The sequence below is a fragment of the Electrophorus electricus genome, chromosome 14, assembly GCF_041902795.1.
Source record: "Electrophorus electricus isolate QZ-2024a chromosome 14, ASM4190279v1, whole genome shotgun sequence".
NCBI lineage: Eukaryota > Metazoa > Chordata > Actinopteri > Gymnotiformes > Gymnotidae > Electrophorus > Electrophorus electricus.
In genome coordinates, this window is record NC_137510.1 from 14,243,873 (window position 1) to 14,264,376 (window position 20,504).

Genomic DNA, 20,504 nt, shown 5'->3' on the forward strand with positions numbered 1-20,504 from the left:
AATTTGTTTCCAAGTTATAACGAATGTTATTTTTATTTTAATTTACCGTACATAGGGACGTAAATTTGTAAACATAAAAGAACGATGAGGCAGAGGCCATATAAAGATGTGAGGGGTCAATGAAGTGAACTATAACTAGGAAGCGTTTCTCTCCGTCTTATGATGTCCAGTCAACATAATTACACACGCTGGACCCAAGCCTAGATTCATCACGATAAACCAGAGAGCCGGGGGAGGGGGAGGCTGACGGAGTTAACTGGACGACGTCTAGCAGAAATGTTACAGTTGTTGTTACAGTTAACTTAGATTTATCTGAACTAATTTACGTTACGTTTACCCGAGTCACTTGTTATGTCCAAAGATAACTTGACAGTAAAAGATTTGTTGTATATTCGTGTGGGTTGTACGTGTGTAACGGGGTGAGGCTAGGATATTTTTAAAATGGCTTTTAACCGCTATAAACAGTACGCTGTGCTATACGTGGACAATATTCATTTCAGCGTTGGTGTAAAGGTCTGCCTTGTTCTAAGAACAGCCGCCTGTCATATTTAGGTTACTGTGTCTTTAAATAAAAAACCAACGCGAGTTGCGTGGTAGATTGAATATAGTTTAAGCGTCCTGGTTGCTGTTAAGCCTCTGTATGAAAATTGTCGGCGGTAGTGCAAGAAGCTAGAGCGTTTGAAGTATTAGACAAATTTACTAACTAATACTCCCAGATAGTTTGTTAAGAAGTTGTACAAAACTTTGAAGAGGAGATCTCGAACTGCGCGCCTCAAGGTTTGGAAAGAGGACAAGCTGTTCACGCTTCACGCTCCTCAACGGCGCGTGCAGCATCCTGCTGTAAGCACAACTGAAGAGAAGTCGCCGGATTCTTCTATCATTTCGTTGGCTTTTTTTTTGCACAGGACTCTTTCTCGACTTTGTGGTTGTAAAGTATTTGATTTTTAAGGTAATACATCGTTTTCTGACTTTTCCACGCGGCTTATAGTTGGGTACATCACAGAATCTGAATTTTTACTATATGTAAATATTTCTCCTCGGACTTACCTGTGCTTTTAACCTTCCGTTTTAACTTTCTTCAATGGCAAAAGTAAGGATTTTGAATTGACTTCTTTCTAACAGCCTAATCAGGATTTGTCGTGTTCTCAAATATATAGGTTACGCTCATTTGACATTGAACTTTGAGTACATTCGTCAACATGGACAAATACGAAGATTTGGGGCTTGAAGCAAGTAAATTTATTGAGGATCTCAATATGTACGAGGCGTCGAAGGACGGATTATTCCGAATTAAGAGGGACGCGGGCAATAATCCTGATTTTGAGGAAACTAGGAGACTGTTTGCGTCCAAAATGACGAGAATTCACATGCAGAAGCATCAAGAAGAGATGGTAAACAGTCTGGCAGCAAGCCTAAATGGAGGCCACTTGAAAGTGTCAGACAACACATTTCACACCAAAGACAGACCACCTATCAATAACTACAAACAGGGGTTTGAAGCAGCAGCTAAGCCACCCATACTCTCGGGGCCTATGCCAGGCACAGCCAGTGTTCATCAGTATTCATTTTCTGAAGGACAAAAACATCATCCAGCCACCCAACATGATGCTCCCAGCAGCAGGGGCTATAGATATGGGAACAGTTATGATGACAAAGAGCGTTTGGATTCCTACCATCACCCAACTGTCAACACTGGAAACATGTACAACCATGCTCCCCTGCCTTTTCATGCTGTCCCCCCCTCCAGCTCTTCTGCTGCTTGGGCCTCTAGGAGTGATCTTCCATGTCAGGCATCATCATCATCTTCCTCCCTTAGCAACAGTCCAAGTCCAAGTGCACCTGGAGCCAACCACAACCGGGGAATTACTCCTCCACCTCACCAGAGCTCACCATCCCAATCCTTCCCCAGTTGTGGGAAGCATGACTCTGTCTCACCATCCCCTGTGGGTACCCGCAGGGCCTGCGTGGCTGACTCCTACCAGCCTCCTCTTCTTCCTCCTCCTCCTCCTTCTTCTCCACCTCATGTGAGCACCACTCAGCACTTCCAGCCCATCTCAGCTCAGAGGCCCGTCCCTGGGAACCCTTGCCACAATGGGCTAACACAAAGCATTGGCTCCAGTTCTTGTGTCCAGGTTACCCCAGCAGCACACAGCCAGCCAGAGCCGCATCAGCCGGAAGCCTTTCCCCCAGCTGTGGGTCAGATGCAGGGTCATAGTCAGGGGCAGGGGAGTCTTGCAGAGGCAGACAGCCACGCAATCCCTTCCCCTCAGTTAGCTGCTGCAGAGCCGGTTGGGAGTGAAGCCCCCAGCCCCCCACGGGTGCTCAAACTGCCATGCCAGACTCTCCATATACAGACAGAGCACAGGCCATCTGCAGCTGAAATAAAATTAGAAGCTCTAACTGAACGTCTGGAAAAGGAGATGGCCCAGCCTAAAGCTGACTACTTCGGTAAGACCAGTGTGATCACTCCCAGTGTTGTGGGGTTTTTCTTCTACTAATATTTTTCTCCTAAGTAATTTTTGAAAAGGAATGGTTACATATCAACCCACGGATTGAAAAATATGCTGGTTGTTTCCACTTGACCTTCACTTATTTGTGAGTGTGTGTCTGTGTGTCTCAGCAGCTGAGAGAGAGAGAGAAGTGATTCAGGCATTGACCAGATTGAGAGTGGTATAGTCAAGTGTGTGTGTGTGTGTGTGTGTGTGTGTGTGTGTGTGTGTGTGTGTGTGTGTGTGTGTGTGTGTGTGTGTGTGTGAGAGAGAGACAGTTAAGCCATTTCTTCCTGCCTAAAGTCTGTCTCCAGCCTACGGAATCATGGCTCAGGTTCAGTGTTAATCATTGTCTAATTTGTTTCATCATCCTTCCTCAGTATCTTGCTTTTTTTTTCCCTCTGACCTTTGGAATAAACAATATGTAATAAGCCTTTTTAATAAAGATGGCTTCTTATTACAAGTATGACACAGACCCAATGCCATAGATAAATGGCTTTAACCTTTATAAATCTCCAAAAAGGTGACCACTTTTTATTAAAAAAGTTTGATGTTTTGGATATTTTGCCCATTAGTCTTGTTTGAATTTCCTGTATGGCCTGCTCCATGATGTCCAATGATGTTATTTAATATGTTACACTTTTTAAAAATAGACTTTGGTTAGTCATGTAACAAAAATAGGCCCTCATGAGCTCCTCTACATTTTCATGGAAACAGATAATGATTATGATAAGATAATGATAAGTGTAATTCATCACATAGATGTATCACGATGCCCACAATAAAATTAAGTAGGCATTAGGCAGCTGTTAAAAACAGCCTGTGAGAACGAGCATGTGGAGTGCTCATGCATCCCACCAACAGATGACATTTTCAGGGCGGGGACCAGATTGGAGTCATCATATCCCCACTTAGCAAACTGACAGTATCACCACACTTCCATTTCCTATTTCTAAATGTCTCTTGTAAATGTTTCAGTTTGCTTCCTAGATATCTTGTCACTGCCAAACCGCAGAAACTAGGGTTTGAATCCTTTTGTTGTTTGTAAATCTACTTACTTCATATATTTTTGTCTCCATAATGGTGTTCTGTTTTTTTATCTTGTATTTTTAAGGAAAAAAAACAAAAGCATTCCAGAAACACTGCACTCCCAAACGGTCCTCAATTTAAGGTTTTGTTTAAGAGATGTCCAGAGATGGTTACATACTACTGCAGAGTCCTGCTTCTTGGTTAATGTCAGTGAGAGCAGATGTAATCAAACATGTTAACCTAAGTTTCTGAGGTTGAACCTCTAGCAAGAGAATAGCAAAGTAGCATCAGAGGCATGATGTCATTCTCACTCAGGTCCTCCTGACCCATGACGTTTTCCATGAGACTATAACTCCTTCTTCGATTCACACAGCATCTGGCATGAAGATGAACTGAATTATGAAAGATTTTAGCCTTGTAAGTGCATAAGCATATTTGAAGGCTGGCCGTGCTTTTCATGAAGCTCTGTTTCTCCACCAGGGAGTAGGTGAGCATTGAGCTTCGGGTCTTTGGCACTGTGGAAGTGTGAAGAGGGCACTGGCGTCAGCCACCACACTGAGCTCTTGTCTCGCTGCACAGGAAACTCTTACAATACAGAGCAGTCAAGAAATCTGTGGTTCTTTTGATGAAACAACTCCAACTTTTACAGAAAGGGATTAGCCTATTAGAAAAGTATCCTGTTTTGTTTTACTTCCCCTCCCCCTCCAAAAAACATTTTTAATCTCAGCTACACATGTGATCTTTCACACAGAAGCTTTCATATGGGTTATTTCCACCCATGCAGCGTGTGCTTCTGTGATTGGCAAGCCCTGGAGCAGAGGTTCTGGGAAAAGGAAGAAGGAGCCAAACTGCTGCACCAGGGGGACATTGAGGAATGTCTGGAAAACTGGCTCTGGAATTTATGGAGGGCTCGGGCCAGGGACAGAAGATGATGATAAACAGGGATGAGCTATAGTGGAGCCCAAGTGTGAGACTCTCCCTGCTGACGTCCAAGTGGAGAGCTATTGTGATCTTTCCTCTGTCTGGAGTGCCTTAAGCATGCAAGCCCCTCCCTGCCAGTCCCTTTTGTTTTGGGAGAGACAGTGGATGAGATATGAGGTGGGGGAGCGGGGAGCAGGAATAGGAGGGGACCGGTGGAGTGGCTCCTGGCTGCACGTGTAATGCAGCAGATGCAGACAATGGTGCTGGTGTGTTCAGGGTGTTTTGATTAAGGATTACTTAATCTGCCTGTCTACTGAGTGGTTTTATCCTAATTATTCCTCAGGTGTCTTGGCTTTTTCTCTTAATGTTTGAGTTTCAGTTAAATTAAGCTTTACGGCACATGCGTGCATATGCTTGTATATGTATGTACACTATATATGGTCATTATTGTTCTCCAAGTGTTTGATTTTATTAATCTGCTAGAATAAATTATGTCCGCTAGAGCTGAAGATGTGTATGACCACTGTACCACTGTAGGTAGCGGATGATGCCAAATGTTCCAATAGATCAATGAAAAGTACTGGATTTCATTAACAACTTTGTTCCTCCTAGGGAAGGTGCCATATAGCCATTCCGAACTGAGAGTGCTGACTGGAAGCATATTGATTTTGTTTGGCCAGTCTGGTGGAAGCAATATGTACAGCCTTCTAGAGCCTTAGATTGCCTGAGAAAGGCCTATATACTGGACTGGTGATTGTCATGCATTCCTATGGCAGGTTCCTCTAGGCACCTGTCTGATATGCAAGTGTCAGTGTAGATCACTGCAATCCAAGGCTGTCCAAATCTTTCTCTGCCTTACAGCAGGACATGGACTGAAGACATCCTCTTATTGAGAGATAGTGCCGAGATTTCATTAAACAGGAAGTTGTTTTTCATTCTAGGAAATTAGTATGCGACGGCTGGGCAAAGTCTTGCCAATGTAAAATTGACCATGAGAAATGAACGGTCTTGGTGCTCAGTGAATTTCTAACTGCCTTTGTGTAGTCACACAAAAAAAGATAGCAACATAGCTTTAACTGACTTTAACAGCATATTTACTTAACAAATGTATCACCTGGATGGAATAATGTATGTCTTAGTAATTTAAAAGTATAAATGTCATACACTGAGAAAGGATGTTTAGCACCACCACAACTGCACTTGCTGCAGTTTCCTTTGGGATCAATAAAGTGCTATCTGTCCTACATACACTTGACTTTTTAAAGTAATACTGGTAAATTTTGTGGAGTTTTGAAACGTTTGGACATAAGGCTTTCGATATGCAAGTGGTAGTATGCTGCAGTTGGCGTGTAAGTTTTAGGGGTGGTTGGATCCTTTAAGTTCTCCCTTTTAGTGTGTGCTTCGAGGGAGTAGGCTGCGGTCAGGCGCCTGATGATTGCTGGATACCAGAAGGAACAGAGGGCGCTTTGTGAGTGTCCAGCCTGGCCATGTTGTGCTCCTCTTCCTGTGAGGGGAGCTTGCTGTGGTTAATGCTGTTAGCTCAGGGCAACTCTGCTAATTGTGTTGATCTTTTTTGCTCTTGGCACACTTGCCACGCAGACCTACACTCCGAGCTAAGGGTCTACAAAACTCTTGTTAGTTCTTCTTGTCATTCCAAAGGCACTCAGGTCTTGCAAGCCAAGTTCCATTCATGCTGTTGACTGCAGTCTTTTAAAATGTTATATTACTGTGTTAAGGGGCTGATCATTTGTGTCTAAATGGCAGTTAATGCCCACACAGGGCCACCCAGGAAAAAGGATCTAAAAATGCACAGTGCTCTTCGTGGGATCACAGGTGCATTGAATTACCATTTCAAATCAGTTTTGCATTGTCAATAACAATGTGCATTGTAACCCACAGGAGAGTCATTCTCTTTACTGCTTCATTATCACAGCCAGTGCCACCACTGCTTTTTCTGGGCTCCCTGCAGTGGTTGCCTGTCAATTCCAAGAACACTGAGAGTGGTGCATTATGAAGGACTCTATTTCTCATTGCTCTTTTGGATGGTTTCACTGTGCACTGAGTGACAGTCATTACTATGACTGGGCCATAATTATGTCTGTGCTTCCGTTCGATGCTGGTCCGCCGTCGCTGTGGAGGAGGGGTGGGGGAAGTTGCAGGGACGAAAGCATCAACTGTAATCAGGGGTGTGTTGCGTTGGTGAAGCTCCATGCTTCCCCTGCCTGTGCTCTGGCAGTAAACATGACAGGAAATGTCACAACACACAAGTCCTTCACACTGCCCCTCTTTATATTGGATTATAGTACAAGACCACCCCGCGCTCTCTATCTGTCTGTCTCGCTGTCTTTGCTTTTCTTTTTTGAATTTCACTCTCTGCTTATTTGTACTCTGTATCTAATAGTGAGAGAGAGAGAGAGAGAGTGTGTGTGTGTGTTTCTCTAGCATGTTTGGCACAGTTAGCTGGGAACACATCATAGACTGATTGCACTGGTCACAGGGCAAAATTCTGAGCTTGTTTGCCAACCCAAGCACCCGAAATGCATTCAGTTTCCATCTATAACCACACAGCGTGTTCCCATTCTGCTCTGCTTCTCACCTCTCCTTACTCTCTCCTCCTTCTTTGTTTTGATTTAATACCCTATATTATATTCCATGACATGAATATATTTGTTTTTAGCTTGGAACACATAAGCATTGATTTGTGGTGCATGCAAAAATGTATCCTAAATATTGCTGGAAAAAGTACACTAAACTACAATAACGCCTCCATGTGTGGTGCCAGTTGTTGCATCCCAGGAGAGGCTCGGTGTTAATAGGACATGCTGTACCCCACACCCTGCAGCCCAGTAGGGCTGCGTTGTTCGGTGCTGGCTATGTGGTATGGAACCCACAGTTCTCCAGATGCTGGTCTGCAGCTCGTATCACTGCTTTGTGCCCTGGATGTGGTCAGTACTTTTCTTTTTATGACTCCGGTGTTCTGCTCCTCTGCAGGCAGCTGTGTGAAGTGCAGTAAGGCTGTGTATGGATCTAGCCAGGCCTGCCAGGCCATGGGAAGCCTCTACCATGACAGTTGCTTCACCTGCAGCGCCTGCAGTAAGTACATACTTATCCAGACACCTCTCTCCCTCTCTCCACCTCACTGGGGATAATGGTACTAGGTGTGGTGTTTACTTACACTTCCCATTTTCCATTATGGATGGGAATGGATACCTATTTAAATTAAATTAGGCTACGGTCTGTTCTGTATTATTTATTCTAAATTAATTGTAATTAAAAGAAATGCAACAAATTATATAATGCTAAATTAAATTAAATGTGTTGCATATTTGTTTTTATGACACCACTGTCATTTATTAGCATTCATTTCACATCCCCTGTCTCCATGAATCATGGGAGGCCTTGGCTAAGGCTACTCATAGAGGCTCCATGTCACAGGACAGCGGGCAGAATAGTGGAGTGATGCATGGCTGGGATTCTTTCACTAACACTAGAGATTCAGTAACATGGAATAAAGCTTGACCTACTCCTTTAGAGATGGAAACACTGAGTCCAAAGAGCACCATCTGTAACTTCAGCCCCAAATGCCCGTGACTAGCACATGCAGTTGTAGTTGGATAGCAACTTTTCAAAACATTCTTTCAGCAGTTCCTTTTCTGACACAGAGGAGAGACAGAGGCTGCCTGCTAGAACAGCTCATAAGACACGAACTGTGCAGCCCTCTAGGAAAACAGTGGCAAATAAGTTAGCCAAACAGCTTCCAGTACCTGCATATGTTCCCAATCTAAAGCTGTTTCAAATTCATTTTGTATTCATTCCATTAACATGATACCTCAGTACTTATCCATCAGTTCTTGCAGACACTCATCCTTTGTGCTCTTTTTAGTAAAAAAGCACCCATCTCTGTTTTCCACCAGCCTTCTCACATTCTTGTCTCCCTTGGCCTCGTGTGAGCATGGTGAAGTGGTCGCACTCACTATTTGGTTTCAGGGTGTGTCTGTGTTTAAGCAGTGCCAGGAAGGTGTAAAAAGTGGGGGGGGGGGGCATAGAGGAGGGGCCATGGTTTGCTGAGTGGAGTTGCACTGCAGAATATGTGTTTGGTAAGTAGTATAGATGTTGATATTGTGTTTGGGTTAGGTTATTATGTTGTTTAACCATCGTTTAACATTCGGAATATAACATCAGTTTGATCAGCTTTCAATGACACAGCTACAAATTTACAATGGGACAATGTCACACACAGTACTGTTGTGTGTGTGTGTGTGTGTGTGTGTGTGTGTGTGTGTATATGTGTGTGTGTGCATGTGTGTTTGTGAGTGAGGAAATTGGCGGTCAGAATTTGATTGGTGTTAGGGTTTCAGGGTTAATCTGTGTGTTGGCTGTAATGTTTGTAGGGCTAAGCACTCCTGCTGGCTGGAGGCATGTGGCCAGGTGTAGCTGGGACCATATGTGTGATTTCACACAGCGTACCCATCCTCTAATCAAATCACCCTTTGGGCTTGGCAGCCAGTCACAAAGTAGGGCCTAATAATTCTTCAAATTGAAAGTTGGCAGGGCATTTCTAAGCTTCTCACCTGCATGACTGGTGCTCTCTGGTATGCCTCTAATTAAAATTTTGCCCCTAATTACTTGGGTAAACACAGAGGCTCGCAGATGTCTGCTGTTAGCTATTAGAGAATACCAACAGGCCAGACCTTTAGCCTGAGCCATCACTCACTGGGATACCTCAGAACCAGTTCCTGTGTGGCTCTGTGTGTGGCCCTTCAAGAGGTCTCGTGCTTTGTGTGTGTGCTGTTTAAGTATCCATGTCCACCTGAGTTCACTGTTTCTAAGCTTCTGGTGGTGGTAAGAATGCACAATGTAGCTTCACTTCAGAACTTGGGGGTAGCAGAGTGGAGGACAGAGACGTGAGTGAACCCAGGGGAGGGGGGGGCTCTGAACCCAAGGGAGAGGGGGGCTCTGAACCCAGGGGAAAAGGTTGTAAAGGAATGCAGCCAATAAGTGGGGTCCCTACTCCATGGGTGGGATAAGCAGATAGAAGCGTGCTTGGTGTGTTATGTCAGCTGGGACCCAGGGGGGAGGGAGACCCAGAAGTGTATTACAGGGTTGGCAAAGGGGTCTGATCTCCTGACAATGATGTATGCACAAGCAGAAGCACACGTTAGACCTGTCAACAGGGATCAGAAATTACATATACATTTTTCTTTTTAAGTTCGATAATGGGTTCCATTTCATTGTTAGCATCATGCAATATATCTATTGCTTGTAGCCTCGTTGTATTGTCTGTGGTTCTTTAATTATTTTATTATTTCAAATTGTACTGTAATCTCATTTGTGTTGTATTCATGTGCACAGTGAATACAACTGAATGAAATAAATTAAATATGTTTTACAAATGATAGGTTAAACAAAAATTGTTAACCATCCATTTGAAAAAGCTAGAAGTTTTAGTGAGAATTCTAAGTTTTAACTCAAATGTTAAAATGTTAAGCTATAACCTATAATACAGAAAGCATTTTAAAGACAGAAGTGTAAGATGTTCATTCTAATAAGGCATTTTAATATGTAACTAGATTTTGCATGACAGGTTCGGTCTGAGGTATGCAGCATCTAGTTTACCACAAACTTTCCACAACCATGTACAGTACAACAATCTAAAACTTCCGGTCTCTACATCTAATGCAGCACATTCAATTGTGTTGCTACTTTGTTGGACAGAGTCTTGTTTTATGGCCTTATGTTTGGTCTAGAAATAGTATACTCAGTAAGTTCCATTAAAAAAGTAAAGCATTGAGAGAATCAGTAGTAGCATGACAAGTATTGACAAGGAATTAAGTATCAGCAAGTGATAGAGGGACATCTGAGATATTAAAGCGTTACTTTCTAAATATACCAGGTGGCAGAACCAGGACAGGAAATAATTAAGTACTAGCCACTGGTTACAGCAATATTCTTTTAATGTCTGTTTTTACCCACAGCTGTAGTTTGTCTCATTCAGAGTACTTTTGAGAAGGTGCTTCAGACCTGGCCAATGAAACAAATTACATAGGTAAAGGGCTGTATATCTACCTGTTGACAAGCTTTGGATACTCTAAAGTGCCCATTTTGGCTTTGCTTGATATTCTTTATAGGCTTACTGTTTGCTCTTCGAATTTGGCAGTTGTTAAATCAGGCCTCAGCACCAATTAAAGCGCTCTGTATCTGAGCCCTTCTCTGCACCCTTCAGTCAGGCTATGGCACCCTGCAGCAGGAAGCCAGCAGTTTGACTTTCAGCTTCTCAAGAAAATTAGATATACTTAGTAAAAATTTGTAAATGGTTTGGAATGATCTGGTTCTTGGCAAGAATAACTCCTTAAATGTAATGTTCATCTAAGTCATTTAGCAAACAGCTTATGCTCTATTTTATATTGTCATACAATTGCTGAGTAATTCAAAATAAACATATATTTACAAAATAAACAAGGTCAATGATGGAAGAAAAGGATAATAACCTCTAATGCATTACAGTTAAGTCAGGTGTGGCTTTAACCTATACAATATACAGTTTGGCTATATAACCTTCACAACCCAACTTTGTTCATGTTCAGTACAGCTCAGTAAAAAAAGGTATTTAATTTATTGAATTTACCAGTGGAAGAGATTCGGCACTGTTTCTACTTCTAGGCAGTAGGCAAAGATCAGTGCAAAGGCTTTGGCGCACCACAGAACTCTCAACCAAGTTCCAAAGATCCCGCAAATTACACAACTACTCCCCACAAAAGTAACAGAACAAATGAAAAATAAATCCTTTGCTCAAACACCATTTTCCACAGCACCATTGGAGCAGTGTTATATGGACAGATAAGTCAAAAGATAAATATTCGGTTAAAATGTACTCATTGCTATATGTATGGAGATAAAACTGCATACCAAGGCCTAAACCACTCTAAGAAGGATGGTAGTGGTAGTGTACAGGTGTGGGGTAGCTTTGCTGGCTCAGGACCCTGACAGGAGTAATTATATACAGGATAGGATGTCAAATATCCTGTGCCAAACCATTAGATTCACTTCACACTTCTTAAAAGCAACCACAAAATCACAACTTCCCAGTGAAACACTGTGGTATTATCTTGAACAGTCCATTCCAGAAAGTTTTCTCAAACCTGAAGTGCAGTTTTTGTGAGCGGAATGGCCAAAAATGCATCCATTACTGTGCAGCACTGAAATCTTCTGTTAGAGCCTATTGACACTAAAGAATGTTCTGATAATTACTTAATATAACACCTCCTATTTATTTTCTAACAATGACATTAATTATTTCAACCATTTGTTCATTAAAGATATGTCACTGTAAAGGCTTGTTATTAAGACCATTATTCAAGATTCAGTACTCATTACAATACATTACCAGGTTGTTAACAATTACCCTCAGAATGATTGAGAGAGAAAATATGAAAAACACAGACATAAAGCACAACATAAAAAAATTAACAGCAAACAAGGAATGAATGTGGAATGGAAATGGCGTGGACTGGGCATGCTTGGCATTCCAGTCTTTTATTTTTTTTCCTGCATGAATTAAACATTGCACCATGTTTTCATCTTTTAAGGAAAAGGGGATCAAGATTCAAAGTCTCCAGTTCTGAGAAAAAATATAGTGTATTTGGAATCAACCCATGACATCTTGCTGTGTCAAACTACCAGAATGTCACATAATGCTACCAGAATGCAACCAAATGCTTCCAGAATGTCACATAAGGCTTTAGGCTTTGGATTTTCATTACCCATGTGGATTCTACAGCTAGGAAAAAGGTCTTCATCCTTTAATTTGTGTTTCATGATTTCAAACCCAGCCTTGACTGCCTTTTTCATGATGACAGACAGAGGGGAGTGTGAGGAACAAGAGCGGTGCATCCAGTCCTTAGTCATTTATCCTCCTGTTATAAGAAAATTAGAACAACAGGTTTCAGAAGGGGAAACATTTCTCACTTCTAAGAAATCTGATGTGTGGATAAACCATTTCAGTAGTAGGAAAGAGATGATACTGCCAGAGAAAGAGCAAGGCTGAAACGGGCTGCTGTTGTCAAAAATAATAATACCAGGACAGCCAGAAGGGTACTGGCTGGGTACTGAATCTGGTCAGATGAATTCAGCTTCATTTTCTCATTAACTTGTTCCTGTGGGATTCCAAGATCCATGCTGAATATCTTTAGCAGCTGCGCGGCTGAAGCCTTTTAACATCTTTGCATATATAAATCTGCTGAGAAAATATTCCATTGAAATCTGGCTTGCCTACTGCAGTGTGATGTGTGGTGATGTTAATCTACCATGAAGGCAGTCTTTACATTGCTTTGTGAACATGTGGTGGTGGCTGACTGATGCTTTTCTGTATTTGTTAACATTCTGCATGATTCAGACTTCAAGACCTACAGTGGAATGAATCTCCCCAAAAGAAATGTACCAGCAAATCTTTCGAGGCTGATTTTTCTTAGTTATGTAAGGGTTAACTATATTACTCTGTACCCCTGCCTTACAAAATGTGTGGAATGTTCCCCTTTCCTGTGGGACAGGGGCTGTGTGAATGGGAGGGGTGTGCGTGCGCGCGCGCGTGCGTGCGTGCCTGCCTGTATGTGTGCTTATGGAAGAGGGTGGGCCAAAAAAGACCCAATTCAGGCAGGAAGTGCTCCCAGTAAACTCTACCCTATGGAGTGATGGAAACCAGTGTCAGCCTGAGTTCCATATGGTTTCTTACCTTGTGCCGTGTGCCTGTATTCTTAAATCTAATAAACAGCCCGTTTAACCATTAAATACATATGGTATAGAGCATACAAAATTTTAAAGAAATTGCACAACGATAAGTGAATGTCTTGTATTATAAATGCAGAATAAGGCCAGAAAAAAACCTTTAGAATTACAAAGTGTATAATTTTAATATAGCTATGTGTAATGAAATGCATTAAACAATATTTTCCAACCTTAAATTTACCTCTGATGTATACAATCTGGTATTTATATTCAAATGATTTGCATTTGAATTTGTAATGGAAGTATTCATATTTTTATCTCCCAGTAAATTTCCCTTGTCAAATATAGATTTTTTTTGTCTTGCAGGGATGAACAGGAGCAGGTGTAATGGGAAAGGGTTTAAGAGCTTTAGTGTATGCTCTAACTGAGGCTAGCTCGGGTGCTGCTGCACAGATTTTCATTTGTCTGGGTTGTCTACCTTGGCTGCAGGTCGTAGGCTCAGGGGGAAAGCATTTTATTACGTCTGTGGGAAGGTGTTTTGTGAAGAGGACTTCCTGGTAAGCCATCTACCACTTTCAGTGTTTATGTAGCCACGTATGAGCCCGTGTGGACCTCCTTAGTTGTGTATACTATTGAAGTTTATATACTACCAGTATGTTTTGGTCTGCTGCATAGTCCTCAGACATTTGTTAGCATCTATGCAATTGTTAAACATTTCTGATTGATTTTGGTTTTAACTAGCCATCACATTTTTATAGTTATTACATGAGATTTCATTATGAAAACAAAATTCTTCCCAAAGTGTTGGTTTAAGGGTACCCATTTTTATTTGTTCAAAGTAGGGAGGTGGGGGTGTTAGTTATGTTTTTAGTCAGGTGAAACATTAGTGCTTCTGATATGATTAGCACAGGAGAAACATGAAAAATATACTGAGAAAGCCCTACTCTGCTCTCTTTGACCATAACAGTACTCTGGCTTCCAGCAGTCAGCTGACAAATGCAACGCATGTGGTCACCTGATCATGGACATGGTGAGTCCAGTACATTGTGTGCAGTACCAACGTCCAGTGATGGACAGTGGGACAGGTGGATCCAAAACAAATGATAAGAATAGTGCATGCTACTGAAGAGGTAGGGGTTCTTCTGTAGGGAGGTGCAGGTCCAATAATATCCTCACACATCACTACTGAATCAAGCAGTTATGTACACACACTCACATTTATGTATTTTGTTTGGATAGTTGTAAAAGAGTTTTGATTAGAGACTGGTTTATGATAACCATGTCTTTAACTGGGTGTTGGGAATTCACATTTTTAGCTGGATGGTTATAATGCCCAAATAATGCCCAACTGGCATTATTTGGCATTCCATTAGACATGCTTTTACACAAAACTATACCTCAGTTTCCCTGGAGAGACATCTGGAAACAGAGGAAATGGTTCTTTCTATGATGGGTTCAGAGATGCACACCACACAAAAATGCACACAGAGGAAACGAACACAAAGTTAGGGTGAGAACACAGTATCATGTCCACATCCATTCAGAATGGAGCCTATGCTGTGGATTCCTCATCTTATGAATCTTCAGAGCCACTGCAGATATTTGGAGGGAATGTTCCACTCTGACAGTGTGAAGATACAGTGCAGTGCAGCCTGCTCTGTGTGCACTGTTAGCACTTACTGTAAAAGCCAATATTTGGAGAAAGTCAAAATAGTTAATTTAAATAGTTTAATAATAGGTATAAATTAGGCTTATTTATGGGTATAAATGACAGTGCAACATATGCCACAATGAAGTGGGAAAGTGTGGCCAGATATGTCACCTTTACTGGCCGTGCTGGGGTATGTTTACATAGTAGTAACATGGAGCTGGTTGTCAGATCCTGCAGGCACTGGGTAAGTCCTACCACCCAGGCTGCTTCCGCTGTGTCATCTGCAATGAGAGCCTGGACGGCGTGCCCTTCACAGTGGACACGGAGAACAAGATCTACTGTGTCAGAGACTATCACAGGTGGGTGTGTGTGGCCATGCATAAGTTTGCTATAATGTGTGTGTGTGTGTGTGTGTGTGTGTGTGTGTGTGTGTGTGTGTGTGTGTGTGAGAGAGAGAGAGAGAGAGAGAGAGATATTTAACCTTCTCCACACACACAACACAAAGTTCTCTTTTGCAAGAGTGCATCAAGGTTCAACTGTGAATATAGTGACAAGTTACTTTGTTTGATAGCCTAAAAACCTTCGTGCTTGGTTCTGAATGCTAATGTTACCACTTCCTTAATTAACTGCCTTCTATTCAGCTAAAAGCCACTGTCTCAGCAGTCTGTTGTGTGACTGCTGGTTCCTATGAGCTACTGATCTGTTTGGTGCCTGTACAAATCTTCACTTCTTCTAGGAAAGCTTGCTGGTATTTAGAGAGGGGTGCTATATTAATATGAACAATAAGAGGTCTAAGGGTTTAACCAGCTGTTTCCCACTTTTACCTACAAGTTTGCCTGATGTTCAACTATAGGTGTGTAAGTGACTGTATGTGAGTAGTGATCTTTATACCCTCTAGCCCCCATGGTGCTACCCTCACTGTGTTCTTGCGCTCCCATAAAGATAGAGAAACACTTGGAGACTCTGCCCCCTGCAGTGTTCCCACTACATCCCTATTATGGCACCAGAGATTGGTGGGCCCAGATCATAGCCCTGCACCAGGAACAGGCTGTGATAAGCCAGATGTGACTCATTTGTGTTACATTTCGGATTTTCTTTGGAAGGATTGTTTGAAAGAAGAGAAATGCAAATAAGACAAGGGGCAAGTGGCACAATTCCTTTACCAGGGTTGAGCTCAATTTCTTCTCAACAGCTAAAAACATAAAAAGAAATACACTGAAATAATTCATAAGGAACAATAATAAATTGTCACAGGAGGATATTGGATATTTGGTGAGAAGTTCCATTTATTGACTTGACCTAGAAGTAGATCCTATTTTCACAAATCCAAAAGCTCTTAGATCTAGACTTGGCAATCGGCTGTCACATTATTCCATAATCTTGGAAAGATTATTGTACAAGGTTTAAAGATGGTAGCAAAACAAACTGAAAGGAGATTTAAGAGCCCTAAAGCTCTTTAATTTGTTTAAAAAGATGGGCTGCCCTGACCAGAGCTATACTGTTTCAATGTGCTTTCATTTTGCCTATTTTAGTATAATATTCCTAGTTTTCAAAAGAAGAACGGGAAGTGTGTGTGTGTGTGTGTGTGTGTGTGTGTGTGTGTGTGTGTGTGTGTGTGTGTTAGTGTCTAATGTTCATTCATTTATATGTGTGAGTATTGTCCATTCCTCCTGAAGAAGTTAGTGTGATTTTTAAAATCTCAGGCAGTCAGGCAGCAGCCCTTTGTAGAGAAACCCCAGCAGTGGGCCAGAGCTTTTCCTGCGCTCATTCACTCCCGAGACAGGGGAACAGCCAACACATCTGCAGCTTGGCGCAGCACCTCCCGTCTCTGGCATTCTAGGAGCCATACCCAAACCACGTTTTAGCTCTGAATTTTCTTTAAAAGGAATCTGCCACAGTGAGAATGTGACAGAAAGATCATCCCATATGTTTCTCTAATCTTATTCATAGGGTCCTTGCACCTAAATGCGCAGCATGCAGTCAGCCAATCCTACCCTCTGAGGTAAGCCCCATAACATTGTACATTTAAGGATACATAGGTTTTTTTTTTAAACCTTTTTTAATCCTTGCCACTGTGGACAGTTTACCTCAGCCACAAAAAGACAACTGTCCACAGCATGGTGTGGAATCTGTGGCTCTCAGGTGTGCAGCTCTTAGCATGTGTAAAAGTTAGACTGCGTAGAATGTGTGTTAGACTGTGTAAACTGTGTTACACTGTGTAGTAATGGTCATCATCATTGTGTTAAACTACAGCATTGATTTGTCTTATATTGCTCTACCTCTCTATCAAAGATGACTGCTATTCTGAAACAGACTCTTACCTCTTAACCTCTCTGAAGTCATGCTCCAGAGTCTGAAGAGGGGACAGGTGGCTGGACACGTGGCCAGTGACTCTAGATGCAATCCAATCATCCTAGTAGTTCTCTGAGAAGAGATTACACATGGAATTTGGCAATTTTAAGGGAGATTCCCAACCGTAGGGAGTGAAAATTTTGAAGGGAACTTTAAACTGCACAGGGAGTAGTGTATAACGGTATTTCACTATGCAGGAATTTGACATGAAACTTTATCCAGTTATTGCATGTCTCATGAAGATCTTCTGGTGAGTCCATCTTGATGAATGGCTGTTTATAGCAGCAAATAAACAGAAAGATGCAGGCATTTTCTTTTGTGTATGGATGCTGTTAATATTTTAGAACTTTTTGCTGAAAACTGTCAAAGATATGGTAATATCCTATTCAGCAAGTTTTCCAAATCAGCCAGAAAATTATTTTAGCTTGTTAACTTTTACCTAGTCAGCTCATGCTATCATGAGTTAAATATTAGCTATAGCAAGCTGTCTAGCCAACATCAAGCAGATATTCATTTGCAAAAAACAGGGACAATGTTACATAGATACAGTTCAGTAGTTGTAGAGGGAAACAAAAAACACGTCTTATTGCCAGACATTATGAATGAAGGGATTTAATCAGCTGCAGGTCTCTTGACCCACATCATGTGATTAGTGTGTAGGGAAAATGAGGGCACTACCGAAATAGAATATAGCATCTTTGTCAGTTTCTACTTCACTTTATGCAGACTCTCATTTGCATTTAATTGCATTCGCAGCACTTGTCACAATAACACCAGATGTCCTGTATCGGCGCCATGTATTTTTCTAACTGCCCATTAATGTTAAGATATTTGGAATGCTGGTAGGCTACCAACCAAAAACGACAGACTTATAATTGTGTACTGTAATATTTATTAGTTAAATGGCCCATTAATAAAGCTTAAACAGCTTTTTAATATTGAGTGAGATGAGCTCACTTTCGTGCACTTGGAGGTGAGGTCTTCAAAGGAAGAACTGAGGGAAAGCTTTGCTCCTTACAGTCTTAGTATCACCCACCCCCCTTTTATCCCCACCAGACCATAAATAAAGATGACCTGTGAGGAATGCCCCCTTCCTGAGAGCCCCAGGGGCTAGAATGGAGAGCAGGGGCAGATACCTGTTGAGAGCATGAGAGCACTGAGCAAACTTGAATGGAATTTCACATCCCCGACCAAATGCCCAGAGCATTAGCAAAGGGTTTGATTGTGTTTGGGCAAGTAAGAAACTCTTTATTTCTGCATATGTTCTGGACACCCAGGGGGTTATAAATAAGAGCATTAGTCTCCCTTTTACACACTTTTCCAAGCTTCCAAAGTTACCCACAAAAGAAGGTTGTGACTGTGTGTGTCAAAGAGCAGGGAGTGCCATTTTACTGCTTCCTTGTACTTTCAGGGGTCTGATGAAACTATTCGAGTGGTCTCCATGGACAAAGACTATCATGTGGAATGCTATCATTGTGAGGTGAGTTTTATTTAAGGAGTAAACATCAAAAATATCAGTGCACTGAACCAAGTTGACACCAACCAAATATTATGTCCCAGGTTAATCACCGGCTAGGCCTGATTTGCTCAATTTCTCTATGCATGTGGTCAAAATAAAAATTGTGGTCAAAATAATAAATTTTTGTGCCATAACTTAAAAACAAATTTTCAATAATCAATCTTGTCGATATTGCACTCAGTACAAAAAGAGCTGAGCACATGCTAGTGTCTTGTGTCATATTTCTGTCACCTTTGCCACAGCTTAAATGCCCCCTAGACATACCAAAGCTTGACTGATAGCTGTTGGTCAAATAGATCCACATAATCAAAGGCCACTGAACTTGCCACATGTTTGCTTAAGTATGCCTATCTAATCTTTACACTGTAGTGGCAGCTTTAAACATATTGCTAGAGCTCTCATGTACTGTGATCTTCATTCAGCTGCTTACACTGCATTCACTAGGTGAATTTAACCTTAATTCAAGGAAACGTCTCCTTCTGGGAATCTCTCATTAAAGTTTGCAACCACCTGAAGGAAAAATATATAGTTCGGCAAGTCAGGTATACAGCCAGCTAAAAATCCTTGCTTGCAAGTATGAAAGCAGTCACATGAGGTTTGTTAAAAGAATGATACTTCTTCTCTTTATTGGTTTAAATCATATTCATACAGTTAGTAGAACATTCTGGCTGTTGTACAAGTTTTTTTTCTTTTCTTAATCCTTTAACTATGAACAGACATAACAGGAATCTTGGCTTAAAACTAGTCTTGTCACTCAAGCCTGTGGGACCCTTCTGTGCAGGACTGTCAGATGGAGCTGAATGATGAAGAAGGACATCGCTGTTACCCACTGGATGGGCAACTACTGTGCCATGCATGCCACCTCAAACACATTGAGCCAGTCTGCCCCTCAATCTGACACCAGAATGTCTGGATATTTGCTGCCCCCTTGTGGGAATCAAGAAACATCAGCAATGCCAAAAGCTCATGCCTAAAAACTTACCAGCACAATCTAAATTGTATGATTTAAGAATGAATCTTGAGTTACCCCAAGGATCATGTGTGTATGTGTGTCCTTGGATATTTAATATGTAGCCTAATTATTTTGTTTGACATATTTTAAGGACCTTTCATAAATTATTTTTGTGTAAGAATGTCAGATGTACTATCTTTCATATTTGTCTGATGACTCATTCTTCATTCTGCTGCGATTCTGTCAGTCCTTCCTTTCACACATCCTTGCATATCATGGGGAGAAAATGTGTCCAGAGTGATAGCGGCTGGGTAACCACGGTACTTTCATATGACCAAAACATACAATGAAGTATACAATGAAAGGCTGATTTATGAAATCAATAATGCATAAAGATTTTAGCAAGGATTTTAGCAAACTCCAGAGCCATAAGAACCGTTCCTCGCAGCTCTTGAATTAACTTGTAGTTTTGTATGTAAATTCACGAAAGTGAAAAGCTAATTACTGAGTTTAATGATGTAATGCATCTGCTTAGTTTGGATATTTTGCAGAACAACACCTTTATTGCTTATAATGTGCAAGTGGCACAGAGTGACCAAAATAAATGGAAGGCTCACTATGGATCACCATTCTGCATAAAGTGTCAAATACATCAATCTACTATTATTATTTTTCTCTACATTCTTGTTACATAAAATTATCCTATGGTGATTGGACCATAAGTGTAATAGAATGCTAACATACAGTATGTATTTTATTTCTCAGTCAAATACACTCTTTAGAAATGTCTGCTTGATGAACAAAACCTTGGATTTTATCTTGTCCTTTTACAGTATATAAACTGGTATTAATCTCAGTAGTACTTAAGTT

The 20,504-nt window shown here is 41.4% G+C and overlaps 1 protein-coding gene across 5 annotated transcripts; it reads left to right on the top strand.

Moving 5' to 3' along the window:
• Positions 1 to 255: 255 nt before the first annotated feature.
• On the top strand, positions 256 to 20,303 carry limd1a (LIM domains containing 1a). 5 transcript variants are annotated; one of them, XM_027001733.3, is made up of 9 exons: positions 259 to 949; positions 1,158 to 2,448; positions 7,431 to 7,532; positions 13,650 to 13,717; positions 14,128 to 14,190; positions 15,040 to 15,170; positions 16,762 to 16,813; positions 18,575 to 18,643; positions 19,464 to 20,303. In XM_027001733.3, the coding sequence occupies exons 2-9, from the start codon at positions 1,200 to 1,202 to the stop codon at positions 19,578 to 19,580; spliced, it is 1,851 nt and encodes a 616-aa protein (XP_026857534.2). In that variant the 5' UTR covers positions 259 to 949; positions 1,158 to 1,199; the 3' UTR covers positions 19,581 to 20,303. The 5 variants fall into 5 exon arrangements, with proteins under 5 accessions (XP_081552051.1, XP_081552052.1, XP_081552050.1 ...); XM_081695923.1 differs by having other exon boundaries at positions 259 to 2,448; XM_081695925.1 differs by lacking the exon at positions 16,762 to 16,813 and having other exon boundaries at positions 256 to 2,448.
• Positions 20,304 to 20,504: the final 201 nt, after the last annotated feature.